The sequence below is a fragment of the Lolium rigidum genome, chromosome 2 (assembly GCF_022539505.1).
Source record: "Lolium rigidum isolate FL_2022 chromosome 2, APGP_CSIRO_Lrig_0.1, whole genome shotgun sequence".
NCBI classification, from domain to species: Eukaryota; Viridiplantae; Streptophyta; class Magnoliopsida; order Poales; family Poaceae; genus Lolium; species Lolium rigidum.
The window spans coordinates 30,327,590-30,348,297 of NC_061509.1; the positions used below are offsets into that span (position 1 = coordinate 30,327,590).

At 48.4% G+C, this 20,708-nt stretch overlaps 2 protein-coding genes across 3 annotated transcripts; one reads left to right on the plus strand and one right to left on the minus strand.

Moving 5' to 3' along the window:
* Positions 1-745: 745 nt before the first annotated feature.
* Positions 746-4,815, minus strand: LOC124691500 (protein RMD5 homolog). The gene is made up of 2 exons (XM_047224777.1): positions 4,564-4,815; positions 746-2,151 (listed from the first exon to the last, which is right to left on the minus strand). Exon 2 carries the CDS (start codon positions 2,114-2,116, stop codon positions 956-958), a length of 1,161 nt encoding a protein of 386 aa, XP_047080733.1. The 5' UTR covers positions 2,117-2,151; positions 4,564-4,815; the 3' UTR covers positions 746-955.
* A 12,653-nt stretch (positions 4,816-17,468) lies between these two features.
* Positions 17,469-19,213, plus strand: LOC124686178 (7-deoxyloganetin glucosyltransferase-like). Of its 2 annotated transcripts, none has more exons than XM_047220169.1 (2): positions 17,469-18,049; positions 18,112-19,213. In XM_047220169.1, exons 1-2 carry the CDS (start codon positions 17,506-17,508, stop codon positions 19,080-19,082), a joined length of 1,515 nt encoding a protein of 504 aa, XP_047076125.1. In that variant the 5' UTR covers positions 17,469-17,505; the 3' UTR covers positions 19,083-19,213. The 2 variants fall into 2 exon arrangements, with proteins under 2 accessions (XP_047076125.1, XP_047076126.1); XM_047220170.1 differs by having other exon boundaries at positions 17,469-18,028.
* Positions 19,214-20,708: the final 1,495 nt, after the last annotated feature.

Here is a 20,708-nt window from a genome sequence, read left to right on the forward strand (position 1 = left end):
TCGAAATTGCGTCGCCCTCTGATTCCCCTTCCTGCGTTTTTCACATGTGAAAATCGATAATTTGACAATCAATTCTTGCTTCACCCAGCTATGAATGAACAGTAATATAGACCACTAAGTCATGTCTACCAATTGAAATCTTTTTCTATTATATACTTAACCAACAAATGATTAGTTTATATGCACTAATGTTTTCTTGATGTGGTTTCTATAAGCAGTCGCGAAAAACAGCATAGTCTAAATTCAACATGGCACTAGTGTCTCAACAGTCAGTAAGCTCAATAGCACAGAGTGGTTCCTGAGGAATGAATAACTGGTAAAAAATGATGTTAGTAATCAAGCTGAAAAAAGAATCCACTTTAAAAAAATTGTGTTCAAGGGAATGCACCAGTAGTGAATAGAATTCTGGCTGTTTGTTGTTGTATGAAAAATATAATAATATGCACTAGAGAGCTAGCAAATTTCCTTTTATAGAATGAGAAATTCCTAGTCTACTCAGATAACATGTCACACTGCTTTGACAATCTATTTTGTACTGCACATATTATAGATATCCATGTAAGAAAAGCACGCAGAGAGTAACAATCTTGTAACTCGTACCATTGTCCAACTTCATACCACCGGCCAAATTAATTAGTAATAATCCTGTAATCCGTATCACCATATCCTTGTCTAACTTTATTGAGGCAAGTGAAGATTACAGATTACTATTGGAGCCGACAGAACTCTTTTTGAAGGAGAAACATTCAGAGAAGAACAGTAAACAATATTAGATTTTCGTGTTCAGTAGATATTTTAGCAACAGACTGGGTTTGCTACTGTACAGATTAACATTCAGGATTCAATAAAGATACAGGTGATTATATTACAGCAAAAAGTTATTGGATGGGTGGAACAGAAAACATGAAGAAACCACTTGTATAAAAGATTTTGATCTGGAAAAAGATGAAACAATCTAGAAACGAAGCTGCTTGCACTGCGAAGCTACCGCCTCGGAGGGGCAGTAAGGGCACTTGAAAGTTCTGGAGCTGCTCTTTGACAGCTTCATGATTGATTGCTTCGATACAGCGTGTCCACAGGGCATCAGCATCGGAGGGTTCTCGTCACTTGACTGCTCTCTCAGCACTGGGCATACAAACACAGAGTGGTACTGGAACTCTGGTCCAATGTCTATGGGGACTGGAAGCTGTTTCATGGCCTGCCACTCCTGCTTTTTGGCAGCCATTACCATGGTTAGCTTCAACAAGGTCGGCAGTCCTTGAAAACCAGCTGATATAGCTACATTAAGTGGGCTGTCGCTAGACTGTCCCAAGATGCTGCAGAACTGATGGATTAGCTCCTCAGATAGCTTCTCCCATTGCGTCGATGACACAAACTCGGCATATGGGGACTGATCAAGCCGGTCCCATATAAGGCAAGCCATCAGCCTCGGGATCTCCGCCTCGTGCATGAAGCCAAAGGGCCCCAGGTGAGTCCTTGCATATTGTAAAGCCTCGGCTTTACTTCCTTTATTAATAAGTATCTCAACAAACTGAAGAGAATGGAGCTTCAGCTCAAGCATTGAGCTATTCTGCAACAGCTGATCATGGTTCTTGGCAGCCCAACTGAGTGCAGGCTCAAGGTTTCTTGCTTGCATCGCTTCAAGGATTCCATACATCTCTTGAAACGATGATTTCAGGTAAGACTGATCTGACTCACCACACTCATGGACAAAGGAGTCTCCGAGATCAAAGAGGCCCTGGCGGTAGAAATGATTTGCTATTATGTTGTTTATTGTGGAAGTCTCAAAATCCACATTTCTATATGCCTTTGATATATCTGGATTAAAAGACTTCTCAAGGAGCTTGAGATATTTGCTGAGAGCAACATTCAATTCCTTTTGACACCCTTCAAGCTGGTTCAATGGCGCCACTTCGTTCAGCTTGGCCTTCAGTTCTGCAAGGATGTGTGAATGGTCACAACTGTCCATGGAATCTGTATTCATCATCTGTATCTTCGATATTGCCTGCATAACTTCATTCACTATCTGATCAATAGCTTCCTGAACTTTGGTAGAAGATAGGGTACGTTTTTCTACAACTCGTTCAAAGGCCTCTCTTAGACTGTCAATCTCCATTGTAGTGCACCAAACTAAGCGGCACAGTTATGGCACTGCATGCAAATGTCCAAAATCACATATACATAAATAATTCGTTCAGAAAACTACAATGAAGCAAAAATAAATGGAAGATACATAACAAATGTCTAACTGCTGACCATTCAGAATGCAGAAACTAAAGCGTACAATTAATAATTCCTCGTTCCAAATTAGTTGATGCAGTTTTTTTTCCAAAATGAGCGAACCTATACTCTGAAATGCACCTATATACATGCGTATCTAGACCAAATCTGACCAAAGCCGTGTCAACTAATTTGGAACAGGGGATACTTCAATCTGGTGGATAAACCTATTGTGATCAAGAATCTATGAGAAAAAATAAACAATCGTTGCCACTCAAACATTAAAGACAGTATTCAACATTCAAATTTCTCCAACTCATGTTGCACTACACTAAAACTCGAGACGTTGGCCAAATACTAGCAGTGCTCATAATATCTTAGACCAGCCACTATGTTGCACAAAAGCGAATCATAGAGGCTTTTGAACCAGTTCCACACACAGTAGGGCATCGCACCATGCAACCTGACAACAAAAACGAACCAACTACTTGGTTCGGTTCATATCCAGTAAAATAACATTTCTAAGCTGGCACCACATCACAAAGGGAGAGAGAGGGTTCCTTGTGAGGCAGAAAGGGAGGGAAGAGGAGCACAAAAACCGAATCATTCACTGAGTTGTGGTCCCTCTTTGCATGTTGAAGCGATGCCATACATAGCAGGAAGATCACAGCTAGCGATTCCAAATACTGACAGCTTTTTCAATGAACCGATTCCACATAGTGGATGGTCTTAGGAGCTCATAGGCAAGACAAATAGTGGTATTCTGCAATGAGAGTGACACCTATAAAGCAAGCTGTCAAAATGATCACACATTCTCTTTAAGCTGCACCGATAAAGCAAATAGAAGGCAACACCATGTTATCATTGTAACCTTTCTCTCTCAGTTCATAACCACTGACTGTCTAGTGCTCCCACATTAGAGCAGCCTGCAATTATTTTGACCATGAATCGACGTTTAAAACTTTTATAACTATGTTGTTCACATGTGGGTTTCATGAAATCATTTAGTGAAAGTGCCATGTGCATAAGATACGTATGTATTGGCTCTTGAGGACATGATTGCAAACACATATTTTTATAGATAAAGAAGAATTTTATTGCTCTTTGTAGAAATAGGTTATTAGTTTATTACAAGTTCTAGGGCGGTAAAACTCCACCTAACAACTTGGCCAAACACTGAGCATGAAATTAAAGAAGTGCACATGGACATTAGAACACCAAAATAAATATGCTCACAATGAGTGACGAAGACAACAAACTAAGCCGTCTGAATAGAATACCAGAGTGGTGACTGCATGCACACCACCTCATACAGCTCGTCGTCAAGAACAACATTCTTCACGTCGAGTGGAGAAGTATACCAGGGACAAAACAAGGCCACAGCAGCAAGAGTGAGAACAAGAAAAGACTCGTCGTTGTCACGGCCATGCTCCTGCTGAAGCCCCGTGCAACAAGGCAAATCTTTTTAGCACTCAAGAGAATAATCAGAGCAGGTCATAACCAAGTATACCCGCTTGCAAGTGATGGGATAGAAACATGGAGGAAGAGGGCCAAGAGCACTAATTAGATTCCTTTTGTGCTTCATCATTCAAAAATAACAACAGTACCTTACACCAATGTAGGCTTGCAGTTTTATTTTTTGGCGGGGAATGTAGGCTTGTAGGAGATGCATCTGCCGTTCAAACCACTTAATTCATTGAACAGAAAAAAATCCACTTCACCTGTTATCTAGTGCGGAACACGACACGGTACTCTCAGCCACCATATCCAATCGGCCACGCCAACCAAATCTACAAAGAGGACCCGCGGCTGAGAGTATCGCGCGCGCCATGTTCTGCACTAGATAACCGGTGAAGTAGATTTTTTCCTGTTCAATGCTTTGAACGGCAGATGCATCTCCTACGGCTACAAGCCTGCATTCCCCGCCTCCCCTCAAAAAATCGAGATCTTTTTCCTGCCGCAGCGAACTAGTAATGACCCGGCTCTAACAAATCAAGGAGCACGTAACAAGTACACAACAAGTCTTCGAAACAAGAAGCGCAGATGTACAATGTACAGACAGACAGGCAGGCTACTTCCGTCGTCTTTGTTTCTACCCTGAACTGGTACTGGAATTAAGCACGGCTTGTCTAGTCCCGATGGAATATGGATCTGTAATCCGCAATAATTCCTACGTAAGCCTACTTTGCTTTTGCACCGAGACCTGGGGCCGCCTCCAACTCCAAGAACTAGGAGACTGAGTAATCGCAGATGTAAGTAGCTTCGTGTGACTCGGGTGGATGCAGAGATATGCAGGACGGGTCGTGATAGCAGGAAAAGGGAGGAGTAGGAATTCCCTGTTACCTTGATGGTCGGGTAGATGCAGATGATCGCCGGCAGCTGCTCCTACAAGCCTAGCATGTGCGTGCGTCACCAGCCTCGCCTGTACTCGCAACTTGGCCGGCCGTCGCTCGCCTCGCGATCTTGAGGGAGGAGTGGAGGAGACGAGTCGCACAAGGAGCAGGTCAAGGGAGACGGGACCAGAGGCACCAGATGGGAAGAAGGGACGGCCGGACGGAGGTGCGCCGGCGTCGGCCGCCCGCCGCCGGTGGTGGATTTGGGGTTGTGGTCGCGCTGGATTTGGGGGAAGTTGAGATTGGCGGTTGCGTGCGAGGGGAGGGGGGAGAGTCGAAGATTGATTAAAAAATTATGATTTTTTTTTGCATGTACAACTAAACATTTTATGTTGTATATAAGTTTTGGAGAAAAAAAAAATTTGTGTTCCATGCAAAAAAAGATAAATCATGATGACTATTCATGGAACACATTTTTGTCTGTTTTCACAGGCCACATAAAGTGTTCTTTTCCCTAAAAACTTGTGTGCCAACATAAAAGTCCAGATGTACAAGCAAAGTTTTATTTTGAATTTTTCACATTTTTTATTTTTTTATCTATTTTCATAATAGGTTCATATGCACCTATGAGCCAAAACACCGCCTCCAATATTATGATTCTTTTTATTTTCTAGACTAATTTTTGCACTCTATGTTTATTTTAAAGAAACTTTTGTAATCCATTTTAATTGAAACTATATGCAGATATATAAAAGTGTAATAAAGTAATATCGAATTGAACGACACAATCATCGCCTCTTTATCAATTTTTGACTAGCATAAAGGGGGTAAACATTGAATCAAGAAATTTTGTCACAGTCAACATACTTCCTATAAGGTAACGTTCGCTAGTAACCAAGCAATCGTCACTGACATCTGGATGGTCATGCAAGTAACTGCCACCAACCTCAAGTCCACTTTAGACATATAATTTTGTGTGCGTCGTGGTACCCTAAAAAACTTGGCTTGGTGAAACCAATTATGTCGCAATATTGGCCTAGACGATACCATTTTTATCTCTCAAAACCTCCTAGGTTAAATGCCATTGGGGAAAGTTCGTCGTGTATAACAAGATATATGTACTTGTCATAGTGGTCGTTTTGTCAATTGTCATCAAGCTTCTCTTCACCATAGTTGTGTCATTAATGGCATCATTATGTTGTTTCGAGCTGATCATATTCAATATATTGTTACTAGAACTCTGCGAGCCTCTGTTACCTCTTAGGTAGTTTTCCCGGCAAAACATCAATGTTGCATCCCGACACGGAGATGGGTACGTCAAAATACTTTCCCTGTCTACCTCTGGCTTTGGAGTTCCGATGTAATTGTTGCGGTCAGAAATCCACCGGCGAGCAACGACGGGCAACACGGTAGAGCCGGGAGGCTCCCAGGACTGCGGCTGGCCTTGGTCCCTCGAGCGACGGCCCGCAAAGCCTCGGCACGCACGTCCGATGCTGGTGCAAGGGCGTGCCACCCGACCTATACCCGGTCGGGAAGGTGATGGATTTGCTTCGCTTAGTTTCTGCATGGCATACACGTAAACATTAAATACGAGCCTCGATCGGCTCTCGAGTTGTCCTGTGAATCGGCTCAAGGAGCCGATCCACCCATGATTCGTATGAGGTATACGATCACATGGTGGTCCTGCTTGATCAATATAAAGCTAAAACGACCTACGACGATTTAGGGTTTTCACCACATAATCGGAACATCCTACGCGTGATTGAGCCTAGCAGCCACGCACGGTGATAATAAACCAACCCTAGACAAGGCCTAAAAACCAACATGAAGTTGATCCCCGGAACATCTTATCTAGGGCCAGCAAACTACACCCTACGTGCTACTGGATCCTTCAACCCGTTTGCAAGGCCTAACTATGCGGATATTAAACTAATCCTTGAAGAACAAGGAGCAATCATAACAGATCGGATCTACTAAACAATGATCAAGCGAGGTGCCGCCCTTACACCTAAGATAGGTGTAAGGGCGGCTAGACGTCTAAGGGTTGCATGGACAAAAGCATGTGACACGATGAAACAATGCTAACCCTAACACATCTACGATAACTACGTTGCTTGCCATCAACAAGGCTTCAGCACGAGCAACGCATGAACAACGAATAAACGTGTACTGCCTAGATCGCAAGATGCGATCTAGGCAGCATGATGCTTACCCGGAAGAAACCCTCGAGACAAGGGGTTGGCGATGCGCCTAGATTGGTTTGTGATGAACGTGATTGTTGTCTTTCTCAATAACCCTAGGTACATATTTATAGTCCGTAGACTTTCTAACGTGGGAATAATCCCAACCGTGCACGAGCCAAATTCTATCTAACCGACACGTATCCTACTATATTTACAGATACACGGGCAAACTAGCCAAAACTTTGTATACAAGGCCGATTCATATATATCTTCCATGTATATTCTTCAAGCCCATCTTAATCGCGGCCCACCTCTGATCCGGTCAAATTCTGGTGATAACACATGCCCCCCTGGTTTTGGAAATGATAATTCCAAAATCACTCGCTTTTCTTCGTCGGGTCATATCGTGGCAGAGCAGTAACCGCCTGCAGTATCCTTCATCACGATGCCTTGCCTTCTCAACTTCTCTCGCACGATTTGACAATTCTTTGGCACCACTTCCTCGGAAACCGCTGTAACATTAACTCTCCCCAATATTCCATTATTTAACCGCGTCGAGCAGTTCGCCCCTTCATCCTCTTGCTCCGTACTAGCCATCGGCAAAAAAAACCCCTTCCTCTGTAGCCATGTCTTCTTCCTCCTCCTCCTCCTCCTCTGCCTCCTCAAACCTCTCCCACGTATCGTCTCCCTTTCGTGAGCCGACGCCAGAGTGGGGCTCGTTGGCGGCGCACGACATCCTCGCCCCGACGACGTGGGACAAGGAGGACCACGATTCCTCCGTCTGGTCCGAGGACGACAAGTCCTTGACCGACGGGGAAGACGACCTCCAATTCCTCGTTGACGGGGAGGAGGAGGCGGAGAACGAGGACTACCGCTTCTCCTGGTACGACTTCACCTCTTCCGACGAGGAGGAGGAAGAGGACGACGATGACGACTCCCTCGAGGATTACCCGCCGGCGAAGCGCCTCCGCGCCTGGTGGGATGACGACGACGACGACGATGACGAGGAGGACGAGGCTCCCGTAGAGGGCTACGGGAGCAGCGACGAAGAGCTCGCCGGCGAGCTGTCGTCGGCGGCAGCGATGACGACGACGAGGGCAGACAACGGCCGTAGATCGGGGACTACTAGCATAGGACTAGTAGTAGTAGTAATCGGCTTTTATTTTTTCTTCCTTGAGCGATCGGCTCTTTCCTGTAAAAGCCCTTCTTACTAATGAAGAAAATACTTCTCAGCCGATTCTGCCTTCATACCAATTTTGCCGATTGTTAACGCAAGTCAACACGCAAAGAACCGATAGCATCGTATCGGTCTTTAACTGATCATGATACTTTGTACTCCTTAATTTTCTCAAGTGACCAAAGTCTGAGTTCTGTAAGATCCTCAACGTTATCACTCATCAGGGCTGCATACTCTTTAGTTGTCAAGTCATTCTGAAACGTGACACGTCTCGACCCAGCCGTGATTTCCCTTTATAACCTTGCTCCATCTTCTTGCAGCAACAAGACGGTCCAGACCCGGTAGATGATGATGGCTCCCCTTTTGGATTCCTCCCAGCAGCCCCGGTGGTCCTCTTCTGCAAAAACTCACCACCTTTGAAGAAGGTTGTGATGCAGAGCCAGCCGATGTCTCCCAAATCGGCTTCCAAAAACAGAGTGTCTACTAGGTCAGCTGCCCCCCGAGCCTCAGTCAAGGCGAGAACAGCGGTGAGGAAAGTAGCTGCCAAGAAGACTCTGAAGCGCCAAAGCCCTACTCCATCTCAAGAAGGCTCGCACGTAAGTTTCACCCATGCTTTGACTGATTTCATCCATCCTTCTAGACTTCTGCAGCATACTTGTATTTCTTCTACAGACCTCCCCTGAAGGAAACTCTAGTGAGGACACACAGTCCAGTTGAAGGGACTCGAGCTCGGGCAATTCTGATAAAACCACCACGCAGAGTGAACCAGACTTGCCACCGTCGGCTTCCAAGAAAATGTCAGCCCCTGCACCTGCTGTCTCCCAAACTCCCATCAAAGCGGGGCAGGGCAGCCTACGCACAAAGAGCCGATGCATCAAGAGAGTTCGCCAGGAACCGCAAGCCTCTTCATCAAACCAGGAGATATCAAACGTAACTCCATCCTTTCCTTAGACCATTTTGTATACTGACCCCTTGTCGTTCTCATCGGCTAACCATTCTCTTTGCAGACTGACGACACCTCCAGTGGGGCAGTCGAGGAGATACCAATGCCATCCGCCGCCCTGGACCTAGCAACTTCTACGAGTGCAGCTGAGAAGGTGGCCCATTTGGCCAAACCAACAGCAGGAACACCAGAGTCGATCACCTCTTCATCGGCTGTTCCTCTGGTCTTAGGAGAGGTACGATCCTTCCCTTTAGGTCTACCTTACTCCTTTGCTATCTCCTGACGTTTTCTTGTTGTCTGTCAGGGTTATGACCTTTCAAGCCTGCTAACGTTTGACCCCGAATCCATCGAGCCGGCTATCGTTAAAACGAGCGACGGGCCAAGACCCAGCACTACACATGGTCAATTCCAGCATCTCAAGACCCTGCTTTCCTCCTCCATCGAGACATTGGTTGAAGACTCCGAGGCAGTGAAGAGCATTCTGGGGGATATCCAGTCTCATCTTCCGGTGACGCTGCAGGTGAAACTTTGGCCAGACGTAACTCTGTCTGCCTACAGGTTAAGAGTGGTATCGGCTCGTCAGAGAATCGACCTGCGCCACGCCCATCTTTCATTGAAAGCCGATATTGCAGACAAATGCCAACGGCTTAATGAGAAGAAGGCTGCCTTGGACGCAAAAACTGACACATCTGACAGCACGACTGAACTGGCGACCTTGCGCAAAGAATTGGAGGCCCTTGAACAAGCAGCTGGTAGCAGGCAAAGACGAAGGTGATGAGGCCGAGATCGCCGAGGTGGATCGTGTTCGTGCTGACGCCCTTCACGCACGCCCTCAACGCGTTTCTTCAGTAGAGTCGATGGCCGTGCATCGGCTTTTTACATTCTGAAGTCGATGTCTTTGCATCGGCTGTACTTGTATACTGTTGTCTTCGCATATTTCTCAAGTCGATGTCTGTGCATCGGCTGTGACTTGCATGTACATTTTTTTTTACTGGCCGATTTTTCTATCGGCCCCCAATATTTCACTGCGCATGTATCGCTTCACTGCACATGTGCTTTTTTTACTGGCCGATTTTTCTATCGGCCCCCAATATTTCACTGCGCATGTATCGCTTCACTGCACATGTATCGCACATGTTCGTCTGATTAGGTGCCCCCCCGAGCCGAATCTGTCAGGTAACTGCAGATATCGGCTCTGTAGTTAGCCAAGGCACTGTACTTGAACATCGGCTCCGTCAGGACCAATGTTGACTTCTTCTAGCTCATCAGCCGATGTAAACCCATACCCTAGCTTTCCGTCACCTGTGAGATCGACACTGAATACAGGGAAAACGTATGGTAAGGATAATATGGGCCGATTGCTGGAATCGGCCCCATTTTGATTGTATTACTCAATGAAGGTTTACATCTTGGACTTGCTTTACCTTAACTACGTGACATGCTTGAGACAAGATTATCCCTTTTTATTTTTTGGGGCCGATCACAAGGATCGGCCTTGCCACGTACGTCCATAGATTTTGCTCTTGTTACATGGTCAGGCCGGTGGATAAGACCAGCCTCACCCCGTATTTTGTCACGTCGATGCGCTCGCAGTCGTCCAAAGTGATGCCTGAGAGTGTCTCTTGGCCTATCGTCTCCCAAACGTTCATGCCGGCCGTTGAAATCTCGGCTGAGTCATCTGCGTGGACGACCTCTACTTCATCTCCATCCCACTGTATTAAACATTGGTGCATCGTGGATGGAATGCAACAGTTGGCGTGGATCCAATCTCTCCCTAGCAGGACAGACATAGGTGCTCTTGCTATCGACAATAAAGAACGTCGTAGGGATGGTTTTTCTTCCTACGGTCGGATCCACGTTCGGAACACCTTGTGCTTCGGATGCTTGGCCGTTGAAATCGCTCGGTGTAACGTTGGTCTTAATCAGATCCGAGCTAGAGCGTCCCAACCGACGTAGCATGGAGTATGGCATAATGTTGATCGCCGCTCCGGTGTCCACCAAGCATCTTGTTGACAGGCTGCCCTTTGATATAACCTCGTAAGTACGGGGCCTTCGAGTGTCCGTAGCTCCTTTCTCGTGGCTTCTCAAAGATAACTTGCCGTGGGCCGCAGTCAAGTTGTGCCACAGGTGCTTCGTCTAATCCTGGAGCACAAAACTCCGCTGGAAGGACGAACACCATGTTTGTGCCAGCCGATGTCTCAGCGTCGGCTCTCCTTTGTTTGGGGCGCCACTCTTTGTTTTGTGGCCGACCTTCTTCGTCCAGAGTTCGTTGAATTTTCGCGGCCAGATCAGGCCGCGCCTTCCTTAACGTGTGTAGGTATAACCTTTCGGCTTCCTCCAAACCACGTAGTCGCTGAACCCTACGCTTTTGGGAACGGCTGAGTCCATCGGGGCACCACCTTGGCCGGTGGTACTTATCTTCTTCTTCTTCATCGTCGTCTTCTAACTCCTCGAGATCTTCCACCCGAGAGGACTCGGCGTGCTTGTTCCGAGATGGGAGAGGCCCTAGACGTTTGAATACCGACACGTCTCCTCGCACCCTTCTTCTTCCGTCTACATTCGGGCGGTTGCCGATTGTAGGCAATCGGCTCATTCCTGAATCCCAGCAGTGTCCGAAGAAGGGACAGTCCCAGTGCCTATCCACGTCGTCTTGCTCTCTTGACTTTTCCTTGGCATGGCGCTCATATCGCTCCTCGTCGCGATCATGCCGACGATGTCTCCTGGCGTCCCCGCTAGCCGGACGATCTCCTTCGTCATCGTCGTCGTATCGTCGGCGTTGGTCGTATTGACTCACGTATTTGTTGAGGAGGTGATCGGAGAGAGGTCGCCGATATCGTACATTCTTCACTTCTCCCTCCGTGATGTAGCGCTTGCCATCGTGCCGGAGCCGATCGCGTGGAACGGCTTCCTCTTTGTCCTTGTTATGAGAGCGGCTGCCCTCGTCTCTCGTCCTTACCGCAGTGGTGCCCAGGTCCTACCATGTTGATGCCGAACGAGAAACCCGGGCTGGCACCTCCCGAGGTAAGTGCACTCCACCATGTTAACGGCGGGGAAAGGGTGTGTGTCGACTTTCATGGCGTACCGGCTGAAAATTAGACGCCCTTGTTCTATCGCCATTTGGATCCGCCGACGCCACACCCTGCAGTCGTTGGTGGTATGGGTGAACGTGTTATGCCACTTGCGCATGGCTTTCCGTTCAGCTCCCGTGCGAGTGGGGATTTTGTGGCCTTCGGGTACCTTTAGCTGCTTCTACTTAAGTAAGAGGTCGAAAATTTGCTCAGCTTTGGTCCCGTTGAAGTCAAACCCTCTGGGAGGACCTTGTGGCTTAACCCATTTGCAGGACACGGGGCTTTCCCCCCAAGTCCATTCAGCCACTGCTACCTCTTGATCTCCCGCAGAGCCTTCATCTTCATCTACCTCAACCAGGACTACCGCACGCTTGAATTTATCCTGGTACAACTTCGGGTGGCGCTCGTTCATATAATGACAGACTTCGAACCATATGCGCCAGGTGAAGGGTAGTCTCGCTTGGGAAGCCATATCCTTGATCGGTGAGGCGAGACCCACCACCGCCAACTCGACTCGCTTCTTTTCGGTCAAACGAGCCGAATAGCATCGGTTCTTAACGGTCCTGAAGCGCTGGATGTATTCTCGACACTCGTTTCTCCGCGCTTCGTCGTACTTATGCTAGATCGGCAATGCCGGCCTCGGAAGCCTCCGAGTGATACTGCATGTGGAACTGTTCTTCCAACTGCTCTGAGTCCGGATTGAGTCTGGTGGCAGCGATGTGTACCACCCGAAAGCCGATCCTGTGAGGGACTATGCGAAGAACCTCACACGTAGTTCATCTGATGCTGAGATCGTGCCCAGCTGCGCCAAATATCGGCTCACATGCTCGATTGAACTGGAGCCATCTGACCCACTAAACTTGGAGAATTCAGGGAGCCGATATTTGGGTGGTAGTGGGATCAAATCGTACTCGTTGGGTACGGCTTGGAATAGCCGATTGCCCTCCTTTTCGGCACCATGCCGAACTGGTCTCTCAAGATTGTACTGATCTGATCCGCGGTGCTGGCTGCAGGAGTCGAGCTCGAAGATTCGCTCGGAGTGGCATACTTAGCCAGCCCACGCTTGCTTCTCAAGCTCCGAGCCAGCTGCAGGAGTTGAGCTCGGAGGTTCGTCGGAGTGGCATACTTAGCTAGCCACGTCCGCTTCTCAAGATCTGATCCGAAGCTCCTCCTCGCTGTTCCGGAAGTCCCTACTGTTGCGGTCCGGTTCGTGAGTGCTCGGTCCATCGCGAGTCCGGCACGTATGTGCACGTGTACCCGTGAGGGATCTCCTTAGGCGCCTCATACAAGAACTGGTAATCACTAGGGTCACCACCGATCTTGTAGACGACGAATGCCGGTGAACTCGGCACTTCTGGTGCTGCCAACGCGAACGGCAGCGGTGGTCGGGACTGGAGTGGTATCTCTCCTTGGTGAGTCCCTAGAGCAGGTCCTGACGGAGAGTACTGATGCCTCATGATTTCCTGGATCACCCGAAGGGCGACACGCTCCAAAGTGTTCACCAGACTCTCGGAATGGCGGTGCAGCGAATGAGCTACCATGAAATTAATCTCTCGACGCGGAGACCTGGTGCGTTCTTCGAAGGGGTAGACAGGTCCACTCCATCGAGCGCGCCTTCAGGTGAGAACCCTTTCCACCTAATGCCGTGTGAGCGGGTCCTCTGGAAAGAGCCGATGAGGTCGGCTTCAAGGATAGCTTTGACCTCGTCATACTTCTTCTTGAGCTCCTCAGTCAGATCTTCGTACGTGACTGGAGTACCTTCCGCCATCTCAGATGTAGATGGCGATGCAGTTGATGTCGAAGACTGTCCCACCGGGCGTGCCGGAATGTGTTGCGGTCAGAAACCCACCGGCGAGCAACGACGGGCAACACGAGTAGAGCCGGGAGGCTCCCGGGACTGCGGCTGGCCTTGGTCCCTCGAGCGACGGCCCGCAAAGCCTCGGCACGCACGTCCGATGCTGGTGCAAGGGCGTGCCACCCGACCTATACCTGGTCAGGAAGGTGATGGATTTGCTTCGCTTAGTTTCCTGCATGGCATACACGTAAACATTAAATACGAGCCTCGATCGGCTCTCAGGTTGTCCTGTGAATCGGCTCAAGGAGCCGATCCACCCATGATTCGTATGAGGTATACGATCACATGGTGGTCCTGCTTGATCAATATAAAGCTAAAACGACCTACGACGATTTAGGGTTTTCACCACATAATCGGAACATCCTACGCGTGATTGAGCTCGGCAGCCACGCACGGTGATAATAAACCAACCCTAGACAAGGCCTAAAAACCAACATGAAGTTGATCCCCGGAACATCTTATCTAGGGCCAGCAAACTACACCCTACGTGCTACTGGATCCTTCAACCCGTTTGCAAGGACTAACTATGCAGATATTAAACTAATCCTTGAAGAACAAGGAGCAATCATAACAGATCGGATCTACTAAACAATGATCAAGCGAGGTGCCGCCCTTACACCTAAGATAGGTGTAAGGGCGGCTAGACGTCTAAGGGTTGCATGGACAAAAGCATGTGACACGATGAAACAATGCTAACCCTAACACATCTACGATAACTACGTTGCTTGCCATCAACAAGGCTTCAGCACGAGCAACGCATGAACAACGAATAAACGTGTCTTGCCTAGATCGCAAGATGCGATCTAGGCAGCATGATGCTTACCCGGAAGAAACCCTCGAGACAAGGGGTTGGCGATGCGCCTAGATTGGTTTGTGATGAACGTGATTGTTGTCTTTCTCAATAACCCTAGGTACATATTTATAGTCCGTAGACTTTCTAACGTGGGAATAATCCCAACCGTGCACGAGCCAAATTCTATCTAACCGACACGTATCCTACTATATTTACAGATACACGGGCAAACTAGCCCAAACTTTGTATACAAGGCCGATTCATATATATCTTCCATGTATATTCTTCAAGCCCATCTTAATCGCGGCCCACCTCTGATCCGGTCAAATTCTGGTGATAACACAGTTACACGACTGTTGATGGATATCCATATATAATTCACTATGGCACTCTACCCGGTAAGTGAAGTTTCCGGTAGACGTCATCTAAATGTCAAACACAACACTAGTGCTCCAATGAATTTTATTGTTGTAAGAAGCATTTCCTTTCAGAGGAATAGTCCCATGTCTATTTCATACTCTTCCACACTATTTTGTTTGGCTTGTGAGTTTTTCTAATAGAGTTGGGGGTTTAATGCAAGTTCATTAACTTTCTTCCGCGGCTAGAAGCTTTTCTAGTGCTGAATCGCACACCTGAGATTGACTCTTTTATTTATCTTTTAAGATAAGTTTGAACACGGGGAGGAGTCTTGAATTTCCAATCAAAAGATCTATTTTGACCCTGGTAAAAGATAAAAGAAGTGTGTACAATAATTGCAAATGATTGATCATACATTACATTATCTGTCAGACAGGGATAAGGAGACTAGTAAAATTGCTTACGAGCAATGGAATCAATGATCCATATGTTACTCGTGTATTCAAATATATGTAGTTAGTTTGAATATTTTGATAGAAAGAAAAAGTCCACAGAAGTCAAACTGAAGTGCAAACACATATAATTTAACTTCTGAAGTTATCTTACATGTGAGCGGATGATGCAATACGGTTGTTATCTAATGATGGACCAAGAAGTACGCATGAAAGCAACTGCACAACGACAAGGAAAATAATGCCAACGGAAGGGGGAAAAATCATGTAGTATTACATAATGAATAAAAGCTGGTGTTAGATACATTATCTGATTGTACACATAAACATATACATCTTGAACATAATGATAATCACACACATACAACCACCTACACAAAAAAAGGGGGCAAGAGAAAATACAAGTCAAACAAATCAGTGGCTTCACAAAAAGAATTTCTACCTAATGTACAGGGTAACATCACAAGTAGGATCTTGCGCCAGGCTAGGAGAGTTGGTCACTCGACTGCGCCCCTGTGGCGACTTTGATGGAACACATCTTCCATGGTGGTGTACGTGAGGCCGCACGCTTGCACTTCAACTCTCTTCTTGAAATTCTCCACATCCATGAAGACATCTGCAATCCTAACTTCTTGCTTCGACGGCTCATATTTATGTGTTCCTGACAAATGATATTCCTTTCTTGCATTCGGCGAGAGCTTCGGTACCAAATTCTCAACCTCGTGTTCGAACTCTGAGGATGTCAACATCGTCAGGACATAATAGCCTCCATATATATCTAGCTCTGGGCTGCAATATCGATTTCCGAGTACTTGATGTAAATAACAATGTCACAACGGATCTTAAATTATGGAGGGGGGTTGTAACATGATCATATACCTCTTGAGGCATTCCTATGCAGTGGAGCCTTCCATCTACCATAATACACAACCAATTACAGGGCTTCTTCCATGGAATGGGCTGCAGACATGCCAAAGAGAATCAATGCTCTAATGCTACCATGGAAGATGAAACTATGGGCAAACACAAGTGAACAATAACTCACCAGATCTAGAATGAGTGCTCTAGCACCGCCGTTTGGCATGGTAGAAAGAGTGGAGACCGGCATGTACAGAGTAGTGTGGAGCGGTGTTGCCCTGTGGTATCTTGGCTTTATGCTAGTAGTGTGGAGTGGTGTTCTGGATCCTATTGACCAGATCTAGAGGAATCTAGTGCTCTTCCTTCTACTCCCATGGCTCTAGTAGATGGAAGAAGGTGTGGGGAGGAAGGCTACCATCTGCTTCAATAAGATCAGGTTCGGTGGCCATCTTGAGCTCATCTGGCTTCTTGTCTTCAACTCTCTTCCGGCCGACCGTGGTGGTGACGGGTTCAGGGCGTCGTCAAGATGGCGGGGAGTTCATCTGCTGCAATCTGGAGTTCATCACATGGTGGCCAAGCTCACCGCCATGATCTAAGTCCATAGAGGATGCTTCGACGACTTTCTTCCAACCTCCATGGTGGAGGCCCTTCAAGGTGGTTCTTGCTGGACCTTCACACTGACAATGGAGTCTCGTTGTTGCCTGTCGGTGGAGAAGATCAAGGACTCGATCGCTTTTGTTTTCTGTTTCAGGAGTCTTTGATGTAAAACTTTAGGACTGCTTTTTATTTTTTTATCTTCCAAGATCCTATTTTAATTTGTACCCACCGCTTATAACTTATGCAGCAACAGGATCTTTCTAGACCCCATCCGTGTTAAAAAAATAAAAAATGCCAACTCTTAATGCGCAACAAACACGAGTCCGCCGATAAGCTTGTTTTTTAAGAGGACATGTGCTACTGCTAGCTTTATCTTGACTGGTACGTTGTATCTTTCATTGTTTGGAGTTTGTCTTTTGTTGAGCGAGCATTGACGGGGATCAATGTGGTGATGTTGCACCTCCACAATTAATAAGTAGCAGGTGCATTTGTCTGATGTCCATCATCAGCCCACTGAGCCATGGCCAGTCTCATCTCGTCGGCCCTATACAAACCGACCAGTGTGCCATTGCTACTACAAGCAGAGAAGTTGCCAGTTTCTGCTAAAAACACATAGAGTAGTGTAATTCCAACCTTGATCTGCGTCCACCATTCCGGGCCGGCCAAGACATGGGTGGAAATAGAAATACTGTCGCCGACGAGAAGCCGCACGCGGTGTGCGTGCCGTTCCCGGCGCAGGGACACATCACTCCGATGATGAAGCTGGCCAAGGTCCTCCACTCCAAAGGCTTCCACGTCACCTTCGTCAACACCGAGTACAACCATCGACGCCTGATCCGCTCCCGCGGGTCCGGCGCGGTGGCGGGCCTCTCGGGCTTCCGCTTCGCCACCATCCCCGACGGCCTGCCCCCGTCCGACGCCGACGCCACACAGGACCAGGAGGCCCTCTGCTACTCCACCATGACCACGTGCCTCCCCCACCTGAAGAAGCTGCTCGGCGGGCTGAATAATAGCGCGGACGGGGTGCCGCCGGTGACGTGCCTCGTGGCTGACAGCATCATGAGCTTCAGCCTGGACGCCGCGGCTGAGCTCGGCGTGCCGTGCGCGCTCTTCTTCGCTGCTAGCGCCTGCGGTTACATGGGGTACCATAGCTTACCCTTTCTAATAGACGAGGGCCTTGTTCCTCTCAAAGGTATTATAAGCTTGCGACAAAGTATGTTTATAGTAGTATCTGTCATACTCATACTATCGTGTCTTCTTTGGCGAGCTGAGCAGACAAAGAGCAAGTGACGAACGGGTACCTGGACACGCCGGTGCCGCAGGCTCTCGGGATGAGCAAGCACATGCGCCTCCGAGACTTCCCGTCCTTCGTCCGCACCACGGACCGCGGCGACATCATGATCGAGTTCGTATTGCACGAGCATCAGCAGGCGCGGCGCGCCGCCGCTTTCATCGTCAACACCTTTGACGAGCTAGAGGAGCATGCACTGGACGCCATCCGTGCCACGCTGCCCGGCCCGGTCTACACCATCGGCCCCCTCAGCTTGCTCGCCGAGCAGCTGGTCCTCGATGACGGCAAGCTCGCCATGATACGCCCTAGCCTGTGGAGAGAAGATCACTCCTGCCTGGAATGGCTCCAAGGCAGGGAACCCCGGTCCGTGGTCTACGTCAACTTCGGGAGCATAACCACCATGTCGAGCCAAGACCTGGTGGAGTTTGCGTGGGGGCTGGCCAGCTGCGGCTACGACTTCCTGTGGATCATCAGGAACGACCTCGTGAAGGGCGATGCCGTCGTGCTGCCTCCCGAGTTCCTAGAGGCGACCGAGGGCAGGCGGCTCCTGGCGAGCTGGTGCGAGCAGGAGGCCGTGCTGCGCCACGAGGCAGTGGGCGTGTTCCTGACGCACTGCGGGTGGAACTCCACGTTGGAGGGGCTCAACGCCGGGGTGCCCATGTTGTGCTGGCCCTTCTTCGCCGAGCAGCAGACCAACACCCGCTACGTGTGCATGGAGTGGGGCGTGGGAATGGAGGTCGGCGACGATGTTCGTCGGGAGGTGGTTGGGGATAGGATAAGGGAGGTGATGGGAGGAGGCGATATGGGGCGGGAGATGAGGCGGAAGGCGGCGGAGTGGAGTGAGATTGCTGCCCGTGCCACCACACAACCTGGTGGCAGGTCCCTGGCCAACCTCGAGAGTCTGCTCAAGGATGTACTGTTGATGGGTCGCCTGCCGGCCAGCAACAAAGCATGATTGATCGCCCCACCGTCCCCACCAGCTTGCCGCTCACCTGCCATGGCATGATTAATTAAGTCTGATAAAATTTCTCTTGTTGTTGGTGTTCTTGGAAATTATGCAAATTGGCTTCAGGAAAGGATCATGCACATATATGCGTTCTTGATTGGGCATTTGGGTTGGGTAAGAACTTTTTCTAGGTACCACAGTTTGTCTGTACTCAATACAGAGTCGTGAAAATGATGGGGCGATCACGATCGGCCATGGACTCATGCAGAGCACCATGTTGACCACCTGCGGTGGCATGTCCGGGTCGTCCTCAAACACGTCCGGCCCGTGCTGGTGATACTGAGCTTCGTCACCCCCTTACATGTAGCAGATAGTCATAATAGGTTAGCAAAAGGATGATCTCATTGAAGAAGCAATATCCTTTAGCATGACCCATGAGTCTTACTTATCACCCAATGTCTTCTCCATCGCATCCATAGTACATTACCATGTTACACCGACATATGAATGTAAGGTCCAGGAAGAACGACAATTTCATAAGAGCCCAACTACTCACATCGGCATGATCGAGGATGCCCTCACTCCACCTCATGGCTCTATTTGTAGCTGGGGATGGAATGGTGGGTGAAGAAACTTGAATATACTACCAGCATAATCTGTGACAGCCCGATTTGTACTTGTGTTCGAACTATCAGATTGTGATATGCATGCACCCAAGTGGCAAACTGCTAGCCCAAGACATAAACATGGCTAAGAGTGATCAACTTCCCTATCTTATATCCACCAGTGTTTCTACAACACTTCTCCGATAGTATTTATCGCAGCATATGGGTGTTCCCAAGACTCGATGGCATAATAAGAAAAGCAATAACCAAGTGAAGTATTGAGTTGAACACTACGAGCTCAAGCACCATGATTGCTACACTGTGCTTGTTCTTGGCATTGGCACAATGTCAAGTCCATGTCATTGTCTGCTTGTGATTGTGCATGCCATTGCCTGCTTGTGCTTGTGCATGCCATTGCCTGCTTGTGCTTATGCATGCCATTGCCTGCTTGTGATTGTCCATGCCATTGCCAACTTGTGCTTGTGCATGCCATTGCCTGCTTGTGTGTGTGCATGCCATTGCCTGCTTATGATTGTCCATGCCATTGCCTGCTTGTGCTTGTGCGTGCCATTGCCTGCTTGTGGTTGTGCATGCCATTGCCTGCTTGTGATTTTCCATGCCATTGCCTGCTTGTGCTTGTGCATGCCATTGCCTGCTTGTGCTTGTGCATGCCATTGCCTACTTGTGCTTGTCCATGCCATCGCCTTGTTGAGCTCGACATAGCTTCCTTGTGCGTGTGCAGAACTGACCCTTCCTGGAATACTTCTCGGACGGGCCCATACTGGATGCTGTCGACTATGCCGTCCGTGTGCAGCTGCGTGATCCCAACGTAGCGTTCATGGAAACCCACCAGCAGATCACAGCACCGAGGCGCCACGCCGGCCGTCCTGTTGACCTGGGGAACGCTGCCAATCCGCGTTTGCCGGCATTCTTCGTCCAGGTGGAGAGCTAGGACCTCCGTGCCCTCGCTGTCCCGCCGTACATGGAGCAGCCGCTCATCGGGAAGTACAAGCTCAAGAACAATGGGCCC